The 13,838-nt window shown below is 47.2% G+C and overlaps 1 protein-coding gene across 1 annotated transcript; it reads right to left on the bottom strand.

The window, feature by feature from the left end:
• Window positions 1-1,010: 1,010 nt before the first annotated feature.
• Window positions 1,011-3,927, bottom strand: CLEC4G (C-type lectin domain family 4 member G). The gene is given in 10 exon segments (XM_053586621.1): window positions 1,011-1,140; window positions 1,890-2,013; window positions 2,092-2,148; window positions 2,151-2,240; window positions 2,424-2,513; window positions 2,732-2,836; window positions 3,028-3,090; window positions 3,250-3,303; window positions 3,549-3,659; window positions 3,909-3,927. Coding segments are annotated over 10 exon segments (843 nt in total).
• Window positions 3,928-13,838: the final 9,911 nt, after the last annotated feature.

Raw genomic sequence — 13,838 nt, 5'->3', positions numbered from 1 at the left:
GCTTCCTCTGTAATATCTCAGCACAGACCTCCTTCCAAAAAGACAAAAGTGGCTCCTCCATATGCATCCTCTCCATACATCCCTCCATTAAGTCAGTGCTCAGCTAGATCAGAATGGGGAGGTCTTAGGAGTAAGGACTGGATCAGTCCATTTCTATGTCCCCAGCACTCTCTGAACCAAGTTTCACGCTGGTGCTAGTTCGGAGGCTGAGGAAGTAGTGGTACTAATTGGGAAGATTTCCCTACTTTCAACTCCTCCTGGCCTCGCAGTTTTCACTTAGAGAAGTTAAGGGTCGCTCACAGGGATCACACCAGGGTCTCTGGGATAAAGCTTTAAAAGATCATTAGATTAGCTTGGCACCAGTAGCTCAAGTGGCTAGGGCACCAGCCACATACACCGAAACTGGCGGGTCCGAATCCAGCCCAGGCCTGCCAAATAACAATGACAACTACAACCAAAAAATAGCCAGGAGTTGTAGTGGGTGCCTGTAGTCCCAGCTACTTGGGAGGCTGAGGCAAGAGAATCGCTTAAGCCCAAGAGTTGGAGGTTGCTGTGAGATGTGATGCCACAGCATTTTACCTAGGGTGACAGCTTGAGACTATCTGAAAAGAAAAAAAAAATCACCAGATCCAGGAGCCTACATTCATTTCTGAAACATTTATTGATGCAACATCAGCCTGTAAAGACAGCTTCCCAGTCTGGAGAAGAATCCAGGAAAATCAAACAGTTCCACCCCTTAGTCAACTGACATTGGCCAATGAGAGAAATGGGGACAGAGCCCCTGGACCCAGGAACAGGGGATTTTGGAGTTGATGAAGATTAGGCCTGTGAATGGGGTTATAGTGACGTTGGAGTGAAGGTCCAGAGTGCAGGCAGTGGAAAGGGCTCGGTAGTGGTAGACAGGGAAGAAATTATTTTTGGCCTTGGGCACCAGAAGTCAGGTTGGTTGGTGCTCAGCACTCTGGTTTCCAAGGGAGGCAGTGGGCGTGGCTCTGGGGCACTGGGCAGAGTCAGCATCTTCGCCTCTTCTCACAGATCCAGCCAGCTTTGTCACTGTCACACTGTGCATCATTCCACATCCCTGTGTACAGGAGCATAACACAGTCCTCAAGCCCCCGAGAGTCACTGGGCTCCCCAATGATTGGGCTGCAAAAGTTGGGAGTGTGTTGTAAGGAATGTAGGCTGAGGATTGATTTGGGATCCAACCTTCCTTCCCAGGCTCTAGCCTATATATTGCTTGGGCCTAACTCTTAACATGCACCTGAAATATTACTTTCTTTCTTTTTTTTTTCCAGGCTGAAATTTGAGTTTTATATACTTTTGACATGTTACAAAATTTCTTATTTGGTTCTTTTTGAGATGTCTAAAAATGTTAAGACCTTCTTAGCTTAAAAGCCCTACAAACACAGTTGGTAAGTTGGAGGTAAGCCACTTCTGTCACCCACTGTCAGAGACACAGTGGTCAGACGTGGCCAAGAGGCAGTTCTGGGCATCTCAGAGCACCAACCTTCCCCGGAGCCATCCCTGGAGCCTGATCCAGGCTGAGAAGAGGGACAACATGGAGACTGTCACAAGTGCTTATAGCAGTGGGAAGGAGGGACTCTTGCCTGGGCAGGCAGGCCCACTAGGCAGGGCTGGACACTGGGGGAAGCCACCAGCTCTGAAGGCTCTTTGAGTAGGCACCAGGAGTTGGGGTGCACATGGGCTAGGGTCCAAGTGTCTTCAGGGGATATTACTTTCTAATGCTCAATATTTAAGCCAGTTCTTGGAGTCTAGCCTGCCCCTTGCTAAGCATAGAACCTGAGCTGAAGAGTCTATAAGATCTGGCCCAAGGACTTTCCAGGAATTGGATCTAATCTGCCTCTTTCCCCAAGTCTCACCAGAGCCCCTTCTCTCATCTGAAGCTAAGTGGGACTCCTTCCATCCACTGGTATCCCTGAATCTTGCTCTGGTGTCGCACAGCCCTCAGGCCCAGCCAGTAACCTTGGCCATGTGTATTCTGAGTCAGGAAAATTTGAAAAGGAGGGCAGACAGTGAGCCAGCAGAGTGTGCTACGCCTCCCTCAAGGGAACACCATCTCCCCTGTGCACACCTGCTCATCTACGCCCCCAACAATCACCAGGTGTGCGCCTGCATCTGCACGGTGGCCTGAGCCTCTGTCCACGTAGCCTTGGACACCAAGAAATAATAGCAGGAACCCTCAAAGGACAGCCACGACGAAGGACATGGGTTGCAGGAGCCTGCAGGATGGTGAGGGTGAGAGAGGAGGATGTCTGCGGGGTGAGGGTGGGGTTGGACCTCTGGGGGGCCAGGGGTGCAGCCTCAGGCCAAGGTCAAAGAGTCAAGCCAAGTGGGTCCAGGAACACAAGGTCCAAGAGCAGGGCCCACCTAACCCTGTCCCCAACCCCCCACCCCCTGCTCACTGTTCTGGAGCTTGACAGCATCCAGCACCCGGAACAGCTCATCGCGGACATTCTCGCGGTTTCTGCCGGCTTCAGCCAAACCTTGGGTCGCTGCGGAGTTAAAGACGTGGAGATTATAACTGGGTTAGCTATAAGCAGGAACAGGGGTTTGATGGTCAGTTCACCGTTGGTGACAGGGACAGGACTGACATCAGGGTCGAGGAGGAGTTGTAGTCAAGGTCAGAGTCCAGAGGTCAGGCTGGAGACATGTTAGAAGTCAACACCACAGGATGGGTCGAGATCAGGGTTGTGGTAGGTCCGGCCCTCACCGTTTTCACGCAGTTCTTTCAGGGCTCTCTCCTGCTGGGTCAGCTTAGCCCGCGTCTCCCCGAGCTCCGCGCGCGTGGCCTGAAGCTGCGCTTGAGTCCCAGAACCTGGGTGGCGGTGGGATGGGGTAGAAGGGACGGAGAAAGCCAAGGTGGGGCGGGATGTGTGATACTGCCTCACTCCACCCCTGCTAGCCCAAGCCCCACCCCGCCATCATAAATCTCGCCCCTGCCTCCGCCAATCCCAGCCACCAGCCCCAACCCCTTTGTCCGCCGGCCGGGGCCCAGCCCCCTCTCACAGCAGCTGCTGCAGGCTCCGACCTCCTCCTTCAAGGTCTCCAGCGTCACTGTCTGCTTCGTCGCTGGAATGACCCCCACCATCCCACCGCACCCCCAACAACGGGTCACCTGGGAGAAATCAGGGAACATTCTTCCCACGCCAGGGACCGAGGGATCTCCACACAGCCTCTAACTGCCCTGTCTCCCGGGTCCCAGGCTATTCCGGCCCATTGTGCACTCACCGTTTATCTTGAGCAGGTCCTGGCTGCTCAGCAGAGCCCTGCGCTCCATGGAGGCTGCGGAGAGAGGCTGCTGTAGGCGCGGCCAGGCACTTGGGAACCTTCCCCTGGCTCAGGGGATGCGGGGTTCCCGGTCCTCGGACCGCAGAAGGGGCAGGCGGGCAGGTAGGTTTACAGTACTTCCGATGTGCACACGTGCTATGGGAGACAAACACGCGGGGACACACACACACACACACACACACACACACACACACGAGCATATATGCTACATCACCTCTTCCCACGGAGGGGACACTCACCCTTGGACAATAGGATGCTCAAAATGAGAGCCCACAGGATTACGGCGACCAGGACAGCCAGGGCCAGGAGACAGGACCTCTGGCTCCTCTGCTTCCAGCAACCCCAGTGCCCTGGGCAAGCATGGATGGTTTGTTCAGAGAGGTTAAGTAACTTTCCCAGGGACACACAGCCCCTAAGTGGCGGTTGGAATTTGGATCCTGGCCTGACTGGTTCCACAGACTATGGTATCCTTCTAGGACCTACTACCTGGACCCCTGTTGGGTCTTCCCCTCTCCTGCCCTCCTGCATAAAACCCTAGTTGAGTTTTATACTGGAGAAAGGAGAAATCCAAGAGGCTGGGTGAGGCAGTCCGTTGTACCTGTACCTGCTAGTGTCCATGGTGGTGTGCGCCTAGCCCTGGGGAGAGATATAAATGTGGCCCCCGCCCCCATCCTGGCCCCACCCACTCTGTCTTCCTTCCTTCCCATTTCCGTGGCCTCAGTTCCTAGTAACAATTACAAGGTTGGGCTCTTTCTGGCCTGGGCTGAATGCAAGGGGGGCAGTTCCAGCTTCCCTGGCCTGGTGGCTGTAGCTTCATATGTACAACCCAGGCTGGTGCTGGGGCTTCTCTCTAGAGAGGTCCGCACTTCTTATGGACATAGGGTGGGATTCCTTTTGATAGGGACACACTGAACCCAACCAAATTCTGACCCCTGCTCTTCCTGAGAAAGCCCCTGCAGGCATGACCCCCAGGACAGCTCAGCTCCCCTGCAGATGCCTGCCAGAGGCTGGGTCTGACCCTGCCCTTAATTCAGTCCCTCTCTCCCAGGAGGGAATAAGCAGATGTTATTGGAGGTGGTGTTAAGCTAAGCTGACCTCTGTACCATAGGTAGGTGGTAGATGGTGGTATGTGTAATAGGTAGCTTTTAGAAGCCTCAGTTTTCTGCTCTGTGAAAAGGAGGACAGTGACAGGGCCTCCCTCAACGGGACACTGTGAATAAGACATGAGGTTGTGCATGTCCACCTAGCCCCAGCTCAGGCACATTGGAAATACTAACTATTCTTACATGTTTTCAACAGATACTGCATACCCACCCTGTGCCAGGCATTGATCTGGGACTGGGGCTAAGTCAGAGAGAAAAATAAGTAAATTCTTCTCTTTTGGGAGCAAACGTTCTAGTGGGGAATGGGGGGAGGCAGACCCCATATTAAACATAATGAGCATATATTTTTTTAATTTTAAAAGTAAGTTGTATAGAATGGTGGTTTTCAGCAGGGGGCAATTATGCCCACCAGGGAACATTCAGCAATGCCTGGAGACAACCATCACAAGTTGGGATGTGTGTGTGTGAAATTTTGGCATCTAGTGGGGTACAGACCAAGGTTGCTGCTCAAAGCCCTGCAATGCATGGAAGGACCCCATAGAATAGAATGACCTGACCCCAAATGTCCATAGTGCCAAGAGTGTGAACCTTAGTACATTATATGAAAAGTTCTAAGTGCTAGTGAAAAGAAAAACGAAGGAAAGAAAACGTTTGGCAGGATACAGGGATTGGGGAGGGCTGAGATAAGCCAGTGAGCAGAAAGTGTGGTGGCCAGGGTGAGCCTGGGTGAGAAGGCAAAATGTTATTATTATCTTTTTAATGGAGCATTGACTAGTTCCTATAGATACAGTAACACACCCTATCTTCTTAAACCTCTCAATACATTATCCATGTTTTATTTAAAAAAATTATTCAATGCCTATTTTCTCATCTTATTCCAGGAATGAGACAGAAATCAGTGATGAAATATAATGAAAAAACAAGAAGATTTTTTTTTAATAAAAAAGGAAGATAGGGGATGATGGGAAGATGGCGGACTGAAGCCAGCTTTCCATAGAGGCTCCTGTCCTGAAGGAGAGTTAGGGGACGAAAATTTAGCAAATAACCTGATGGATTCCAGCAACACCAAGCGAGAAAGTTGAAGAACGCACATCAACCCCGCTGAGGAGAGCTGCGATCACAAGGAAGCAAACAAAAGGTACAAAACCCATCACCAAGCGGACGGGAGTCCCCCCTCCCCACCTGATCGGCTTAAGGGCCCCACAAACAAAAGGGCAGAAATCAAAGGCCATCCCACTACACTTCACGGGAAAGACCTACTACAAACTAGACCTACCTCCCTTACTAGGAGGCCTAGGCGTTATCCTGCCTGGCATAAAACTGTATAAATCTGTAAATTTCCTTTGCCGGTGACTCTGAGTACCCAGCACTTCCCTCCACTCTCTCTGAGGTCTGAAAGCCTGTCCCCCAGGAGTTCGGATTCTTGGGTGGCTCCTAAAGGGGAGAGGACAGTCCCTGAGCTGTGGCTGGTCAAAGCTGATTCTGGGGCACGGGAGAGAGGTTAGGACAGTCAGCGGAGGGAGACCCTCACCAGGGTGGCACTTCCCTGAGGCGAGGTGCAGCAGCCCTCCTTGGGCAACAATACCTCCAGGCATATAGCTGAGTCGAACTCGCTACCAGCTGCTCTGAGTGCCTGGAGCTCCCCCTGCCCTCATTCTGTGGTCCGGAGACCTGAACGCCTGCCGTGTGGCTGGGCAGGGAACTGGGGATAGCCGAGTCTGTTCGCTGCCCAGCGGTTCTGGGCTCCAGCCGCTCCCTCCCACCCCGCCCCCACTCTGAAGCCTGAAGGCTTGAGCTATGGCAGTACAACCAGGCGAGAGACGGGAAGAATCTGAATTTCCTTGCTGCCGAGAGCCCTGGGCTCCCGGCGTTCACCCCGCCCTCGCTCTGTGGTCCGGAGACCTGAACACCTGCTCGGTTCTGAGCTACAGCCACTCCCTCCACCCCGCCCCCACTCTAAAGCCTAAAGGCTTGAGCTGCGGCGGTACAACCAGGCGAGAGACCGGGAGAATCTGAATCTGTTCGCTGTCCACCGGACTCCCTAGGCTCGGAGCCCCTGCTGGCTCTGAGTGCCTGGCGCTCCCCCGCCCTCACTCTGTGGTCCGGAGACCTGAACGCCTGCCGTGTGCTGGGCAGGGAACTGGGGATAGTTCGCTGCCCAGGGATTCTGGGCTCCAGCCGCTCCCTCCCACCCCGCCCCCACTCTGAAGCCTGAAGGCTTGAGCTGCAGCGGTATAACCAGGCAAGAGACCAGAAGAATCTGAATTTGCTCGCTGCAGACTGGGTTCTGGCTCCAGGCTCCCAGCGTTCACCCCGCCCTCGCTCTGGGGTCCGGAGAACTGCTCGGTTTGAGCTCCAGCCACTCCCTCCACCCCGCCCCCACTCTAAAGCCTGAAGGCTTGAGCTGCGGGGCAGAGACCGGGAGAACCTGAATCTGCTCGCTGTCGACCAGGCTACCTACGGCTTGGAGTCCCTGCTGGCTCTGAGTTCCAGGCGCTCCCCCACCCTCACTCTGTGGTCTGGAGACCTGAACGCCTGCCATGTGGCTGGGCAGGGAACTGGGGATAGCCGAGTCTGTCCGCTGCCCAGCGTTCTGGGCTCCAGCCGCTCCCTCCCACCCCGCCCCCACTCTGAAGCCTGAAGGCTTGAGCTGCGGCAGTACAACCGGGCGAGAGACTGGGAGAAACTGAATCTGCTCGCTGTCGACCGGGCTCCCTACGGCTCGGAACCCCCTTGGAGGTAGATCAACAGCCGTTTTTTTCTTTAACGGCAGAACGCTCACTTCTGGATATTCTGAGGCCACACCCCCTGTCTCCCTGGGCAACCAGAGGAGGCCACCGGTGAGCGGGGGATTTCCTGACACCGCTCACAAACCCGGGAAGCTTCCAGGGCGGGGCCGAACCAGAGAGGTGATCGGACTCAAACCTCCAACACCAAAGACGTTTGAACTCAAAACAGCTCGTCTTCTGTAGGCGATTTCGACAGGAACAGAGACAGAACCCCGCAAAGTTGTCTGTTCTGTTCTGTTCTGTTCTGTTAGCAGCATCCATCAGGGACGGGGCTAAGCCTGAGTGAACACCTCCCTCCCATCACCTGCCTCAAACACTCATATATGTCAGGCCCCATCTCCTCCTGCTAGATAGCGGCAGTCTACGGGGGCCTGGCAGACTTCCTTGCGATTCAGGCAGGTGCAAACCCCTGGAGTGTCTGTTCACTGCAGGCAACTGGGTTAGCCATCTGCAGAGATACCAGTGACTGGGTCTGATGAAGGGGCAAAGTGGGGAAGGAGATGTCAACCTTCCTAGACTGCTCTGTTTGCTGGGTGGCTCCTCCTGACTCCACGCTGCACTGGGGTGAGCCGTGTCAGAGGAGTCACCAGGCCCCTGTGATCCAGTTCCCAGAGACCTCTTGAACTCTTTCACCCGAGACAAGTGCTAATTGAGACAGTTGATTTGGACCTTTTGAACTGGGCTAATAGACTGAGGAATTTTCAGGCAGTGCCCTGGGTGTACGGTTGTAGGAAGGTTGATTCTCCTTTTCCAACTGGGGCCAGAGGTGGGCAGGCGGGGTGACTTAATTGCTGATTTTTCCACACAGCTGAGACTTCAAGCCAGAGTAGAAGTTGCAATAGGATCGAACAGAAACCAGCTGAAAACAAGACAGAACCACTTTGCTCCACCACACCAGACAGGGCCCCAGTTTCTCAGGCCACAACACTGTACGGGCCCTCGATAAAACCCCAGGGGAAAAACCAAAGGGAGTAAAATAACCATGGGGCGGAATCAGCGGAACAACTCTGGTAACATGAATAACCAGAATAGATCAACCCCCCCAAGAAAAGATACGGCAGATGTGATTGAAGATCCCATTCATAAACAATTGGCTGAGATGTCAGAAATCGAATTCAGAATTTTGATGGCAGACAAGATTAATAAAATGGAATTAGGAATCCGAGGAGAAATTCAAAAATTGTCTCAAGAATTTAACGAATTTAAAGACAAAACCACCAAAGACTTAGACACACTGAAGCAAGAACTTACAGCCCTCAAAGATATGAAAAATACAGTAGAATCCCTCAGTAACAGAATGGAGCAAGCAGAAGAAAGGATTTCTGACATTGAAGATAAAGTCTTCGAACGCTCCCAATCTCTCAAAGAGGAACAGAAATGGAGAGCAAAAATGGATCACTCACTCAGAGAACTCTCAGATAATTTGAAAAAAATCAACATAAGGATTATAGGAATTTCTGAGAACGATGAAGTCGCCTCCGAGGGCACAGAGGCCCTTCTGCATGAAATTATGAAAGAAAATTTTCCAGACATGCCTAGAGAATCTGAAATTCAGATAGCAGACAGCTTCAGAACCCCAGCACGATTCAACCCCAATAAGTCATCCCCCAGACATATCATAATTAGCTTCACTAAAGTTAACATGAAAGAGAAGATTCTCAAAGCAGCCCGGCGAAAGAAAACTATAATGTACAAAGGTAAGAATATTAGAATAACTGCAGATCTCTCTGCTGAAACTTTTCAAGCCACAAGAGGCTGGTCATCAACTTTTAATCTCCTAAAGCAAAAAAAATTTCAACCCAGGATCTTGTATCCAGCTAAACTGAGTTTCATCTATGATGGAGAAATTAAATACTTCAATGACATTCATATGTTGAAAAAATTTGCCATAAGTAAACCAGCTCTTCAGGATGTTCTCAGACCTATTTTCCACAATGACCAACCCAATCCTACACCACAAAAGTAAACTCACTCAGAAACTTCGGATCAAACTCCAACTTCCACACTGGCGAAAGGATTGAAAATGTCCACTGGACCTTTGAAAAACTCGATACCCAAAATTCCACCAGACTTATCAATACTCTCCATCAATGTGAATGGCTTAAACTGTCCTTTAAAGAGACATAGGTTAGCTGACTGGATACAAAAACTCAAGCCAGATATTTGTTGCATACAAGAGTCACATCTCAACTTAAAAGACAAATACAGACTCAGGGTGAAAGGATGGTCATCCGTATTTCAGGCAAATGGTAATCAGAAAAAAGCAGGTGTTGCAATTTTATTTGCAGATACAGTAGGCTTTAAACCATCAAAAGTAAGGATGGACAAGAATGGTCACTTCATATTTGTTAAGGGTAATACTCAATATGATGAGCTCTCAATAATTAATATCTATGCACCCAACCAGAATGCACCTCAATTTATAAGAGAAACTCTAACAGACATGAGTAACTTGATTTCCTCCAGCTCCATAATTGTCGGAGAGTTCAACACTCCCTTGGCAGTGTTGGATCGATCCTCCAGCAAGAAGCTGAGCAAAGAAATCTTAGATTTAAACCTAACCATCCAATATTTAGATTTAGCAGACATCTACAGAACATTTCATCCAAACAAAACTGAATACACATACTTCTCACCAACCCACGGAACTTACTCCAAAATTGACCACATTTTAGGTCACAAGTCTAACCTCAGTAAATTTAAAGGAATAGAAATTATTTCATGCATCTTCTCAGACCATCATGGAATAAAACTTGAATTGAGTAACAACAGGAATCTGCATACCCATACAAAAACATGGAAGTTAAATAACCTTATGCTGAATGATAGCTGGGTCAGAGATGAGATTAAGAAAGAAATCGCCAATTTTATGGAACAAAACGACAAAGAAGACACAAACTATCAGAACCTCTGGGACACCGCAAAGGCAGTTCTAAGAGGGAAATTTATAGCACTGCAAGCCTTCCTCAAGAGAACGGAAAGAGAGGAAGTTAAGAACTTAATGGGACATCTCACGCAACTGGAAAAGGAAGAACATTCCAACCCCAAACCCAGTAGAAGAAAAGAAATAACCAAAATTAGAGCAGAATTAAATGAAATTGAAAACAAAAGAATAATACAACAGATCAATAAATCAAAAAGCTCGTTTTTTGAAAAGGTCAATAAAATAGATAAACCTCTGGCCAACCTAATCAGGAAAAAAAGAGTAAAATCTCTAATATCATCAATCAGAAACAACAAAGACGAAATAACCACAGACTCATCAGAAATCCAAAAAATCCTTAATGAATATTACAAGAAACTTTATTCTCAGAAATACGAAAATCTGAAGGAAATAGACCGATACTTGGAAGCACGCCACCTTCCAAGACTTAACCAGAATCAAGTAGAAATGTTGAACAGACCCATATCAAGATCAGAAATAGCATCAACTATACAAAACCTCCCTAAAAAGAAAAGTCCGGGACCAGATGGTTTCACGTCAGAATTCTACCAAACCTTTAAAGAGGAATTAGTACCTATATTACTCAACCTGTTCCAAAATGTAGAAAAAGAAGGAAGACTACCCAACACGTTCTATGAAGCAAACATCACCCTGATCCCCAAACCGGGAAAAGACCCAACAAGAAAAGAAAATTATAGACCAATATCACTAATGAATATAGATGCAAAAATATTCAACAAGATCCTAACAAACAGAATCCAGCAACACATCAAACAAATTATACATCATGACCAAGTTGGTTTTATCCCAGGGTCTCAAGGCTGGTTGAATATACGTAAATCTATAAATGTAATTCAGCACATAAACAAATTAAAAAACAAAGACCATATGATTCTCTCAATTGATGCAGAAAAAGCTTTTGATAATATCCAGCATCCCTTCATGATCAGAACACTCAAGAAAATTGGTCTAGAAGGGACTTTTCTTAAACTGATAGAGGCTATCTACAGCAAACCGACAGCCAATATCATATTGAATGGAGTTAAATTGGAATCATTTCCACTCAGATCAGGAACCAGACAAGGCTGCCCATTGTCTCCATTGCTTTTCAACATTGTAATGGAAGTTTTAGCCACCGCAATTAGGGAAGAAAAGGCGATCAAGGGTATCCATATAGGGTCAGAAGAGATCAAACTTTCGCTCTTCGCAGATGATATGATTGTGTATCTGGAAAACACTAGGGACTCTACTACAAAACTCCTAGAAGTGATCAAGGAATACAGCAGCGTCTCAGGTTACAAAATCAACATTCATAAATCGGTAGCCTTTATATACACCAACAACAGTCAAGTTGAAAAGGCAGTTAAGGACTCTATCCCATTCACAGTAGTACCAAAGAAGATGAAATATTTCGGAATTTACCTAACAAAAGACGTGAAAGATCTCTATAAAGAGAACTATGAAACTCTAAGAAAAGAAATAGCTGAAAATGTTAACAAATGGAAAAACATACCATGCTCATGGCTGGGAAGAATCAACATTATAAAAATGTCCATACTACCCAAAGCAATATATAATTTCAACGCACTCCCTAGTAAAGCTCCACTGTCATATTTTAAAGATGTTGAAAAAACATTACTTCATTTTATATGGAATCAGAAAAAACCTCGAATAGCCAAGACATTACTCAGAAATAAATACAAAACAGGAGGAATCACACTACCAGACCTCAGACTTTACTACAAATCGATAGTGATCAAAACAGCATGGTATTGGCACAAAAACAGAGAAGTAGATATCTGGAACAGAATAGAGAACCAAGAGATGAATCCAGCTACTTACCGCTATTTGATTTTTGACAAGCCAATTAAAAACATTCAGTGGGGAAAAGATTCCCTATTTAACAAATGGTGCTGGGTGAACTGGCTGGCAACCTGCAGAAGACTGAAATTGGACCCACACCTTTCACCATTAACTAAGATAGACTCTCATTGGATTAAAGATTTAAACTTAAAACATGAAACTATAAAAATACTAGAGGAGAATGCAGGGAAAACCCTTGAAGAAATTGGTCTGGGTGAGTATTTCATGAGGAGAACCCCCCGGGCAATTGAAGCAGCTTCAAAAATACACTACTGGGACTTGATCAAACTAAAAAGCTTCTGCACAGCTAAGAGCACAGTAAGCAGAGCAAGCAGACAGCCCTCAGAATGGGAGAAGATATTTGCAGGGTATATCTCTGACAAAGGTTTAATAACCAAAATCCACAGAGAACTCAAATGCATCAGCAAGAAAAAAACAAGGGATCCCATCGCAGGCTGGGGAAGGGATTTGAAGAGAAATTTCTCTGAAGAAGACAGGCACACGGCCTTCAGACATATCAAAAAATGCTCATCATCTTTAATCATCAGAGAAATGCAAATCAAAACTACTTTGAGATATCATCTAACTCCAATGAGACTAGCCTATATCACAAAATCTTAAGACCAGAGATGTTGGCGTGGATGCGGAGAAAAGGGAACACTTCTGCACTGCTGGTGGGAATGCAAATTAATACATTCCTTTTGGAAAGATATATGGAGAACACTCAGAGATCTAAAAATAGATCTGCCATTCAATCCTGTAATTCCTCTGCTGGGCATATACCCAGAAGACCAAAAATCACAACATAACAAAGATATTTGTACCAGAATATTTATTGCAGCCCAATTCATAATAGCTAAGTCATGGAAAAAGCCCAAGTGCCCATCGATCCACAAATGGATTAATAAATTGTGGTATATGTATACCATGGAATACTATGCAGCCTTAAAGAAAGATGGAGACTTTACCTCTTTCATGTTTACATGGATGGAGCTGGAACATATTCTTCTTAGTAAAGTATCTCAAGAATGGAAGAAAAAGTACCCAATGTATACAGCCCTACTATGAAACTAATTTGGGACTCTCACATGAAAGCTATAACCCAGCTACAACTTAACAATAGGGGGAAGTGGGAAAGGGGGGGTGGGCAGAGGGAGAGGGATCTGTGGGATCACACCTGTGGTGCATACTACAGGGGTATTTGCGAAACTTGGTAAATGTAGAATGTAAATGTTTTGGCACAGTAACTGAGATAACGCCGGAAAGGCTATGTTAACCACTGTGATAAAAATGTGTCAAATGGTTTATGAGGCGAGTGTATGATACCCCATGATCATATCAATGTATACAGTTATGATTTAATAAAAAAAAATAAAAGGAAGATAAAGGTAGAAATGAAAGTAAGGATGGGAACATAAATCTAACAGATTGGGCTTGTAACAAAATTCAGACCAGGGGACCAGATTCCATAAAAACATCTACTGGTCTTGTTGCAACAGGAAATAAGGTCAGATACCTGGTGACATACAATGAATTCTTTCAAAGCATTGTTGAGGACATGTAGGAGCAAGTCCTCATGAAAATTTCCATAACTACAGTATGGTTTTCTGCCAGTATGTCAAGGGTATATGACTGCATGGCCGGGCACAGTTTTAGTAAAAGCTGGTGGCCTGAATTCAAAGCAAATGATTTTCACCATGACTGGAGTTGCTTTAGCATGTTTCAAGCAGCAGTAATTTTGAGATGCTGGAGAGAATCTAATGGAAGTACAGGAAAACAGTGCAGGAATTATTAAATAAAATAACACTGAGAAAACATTGTGAGTGCTTA

This window comes from Nycticebus coucang, chromosome 3 (genome assembly GCF_027406575.1).
Source record: "Nycticebus coucang isolate mNycCou1 chromosome 3, mNycCou1.pri, whole genome shotgun sequence".
Classification (NCBI taxonomy): domain Eukaryota; kingdom Metazoa; phylum Chordata; class Mammalia; order Primates; family Lorisidae; genus Nycticebus; species Nycticebus coucang.
Note: the sequence above shows the minus strand (reverse complement) of the source record. Positions and strands in the feature narration are given on the sequence as shown.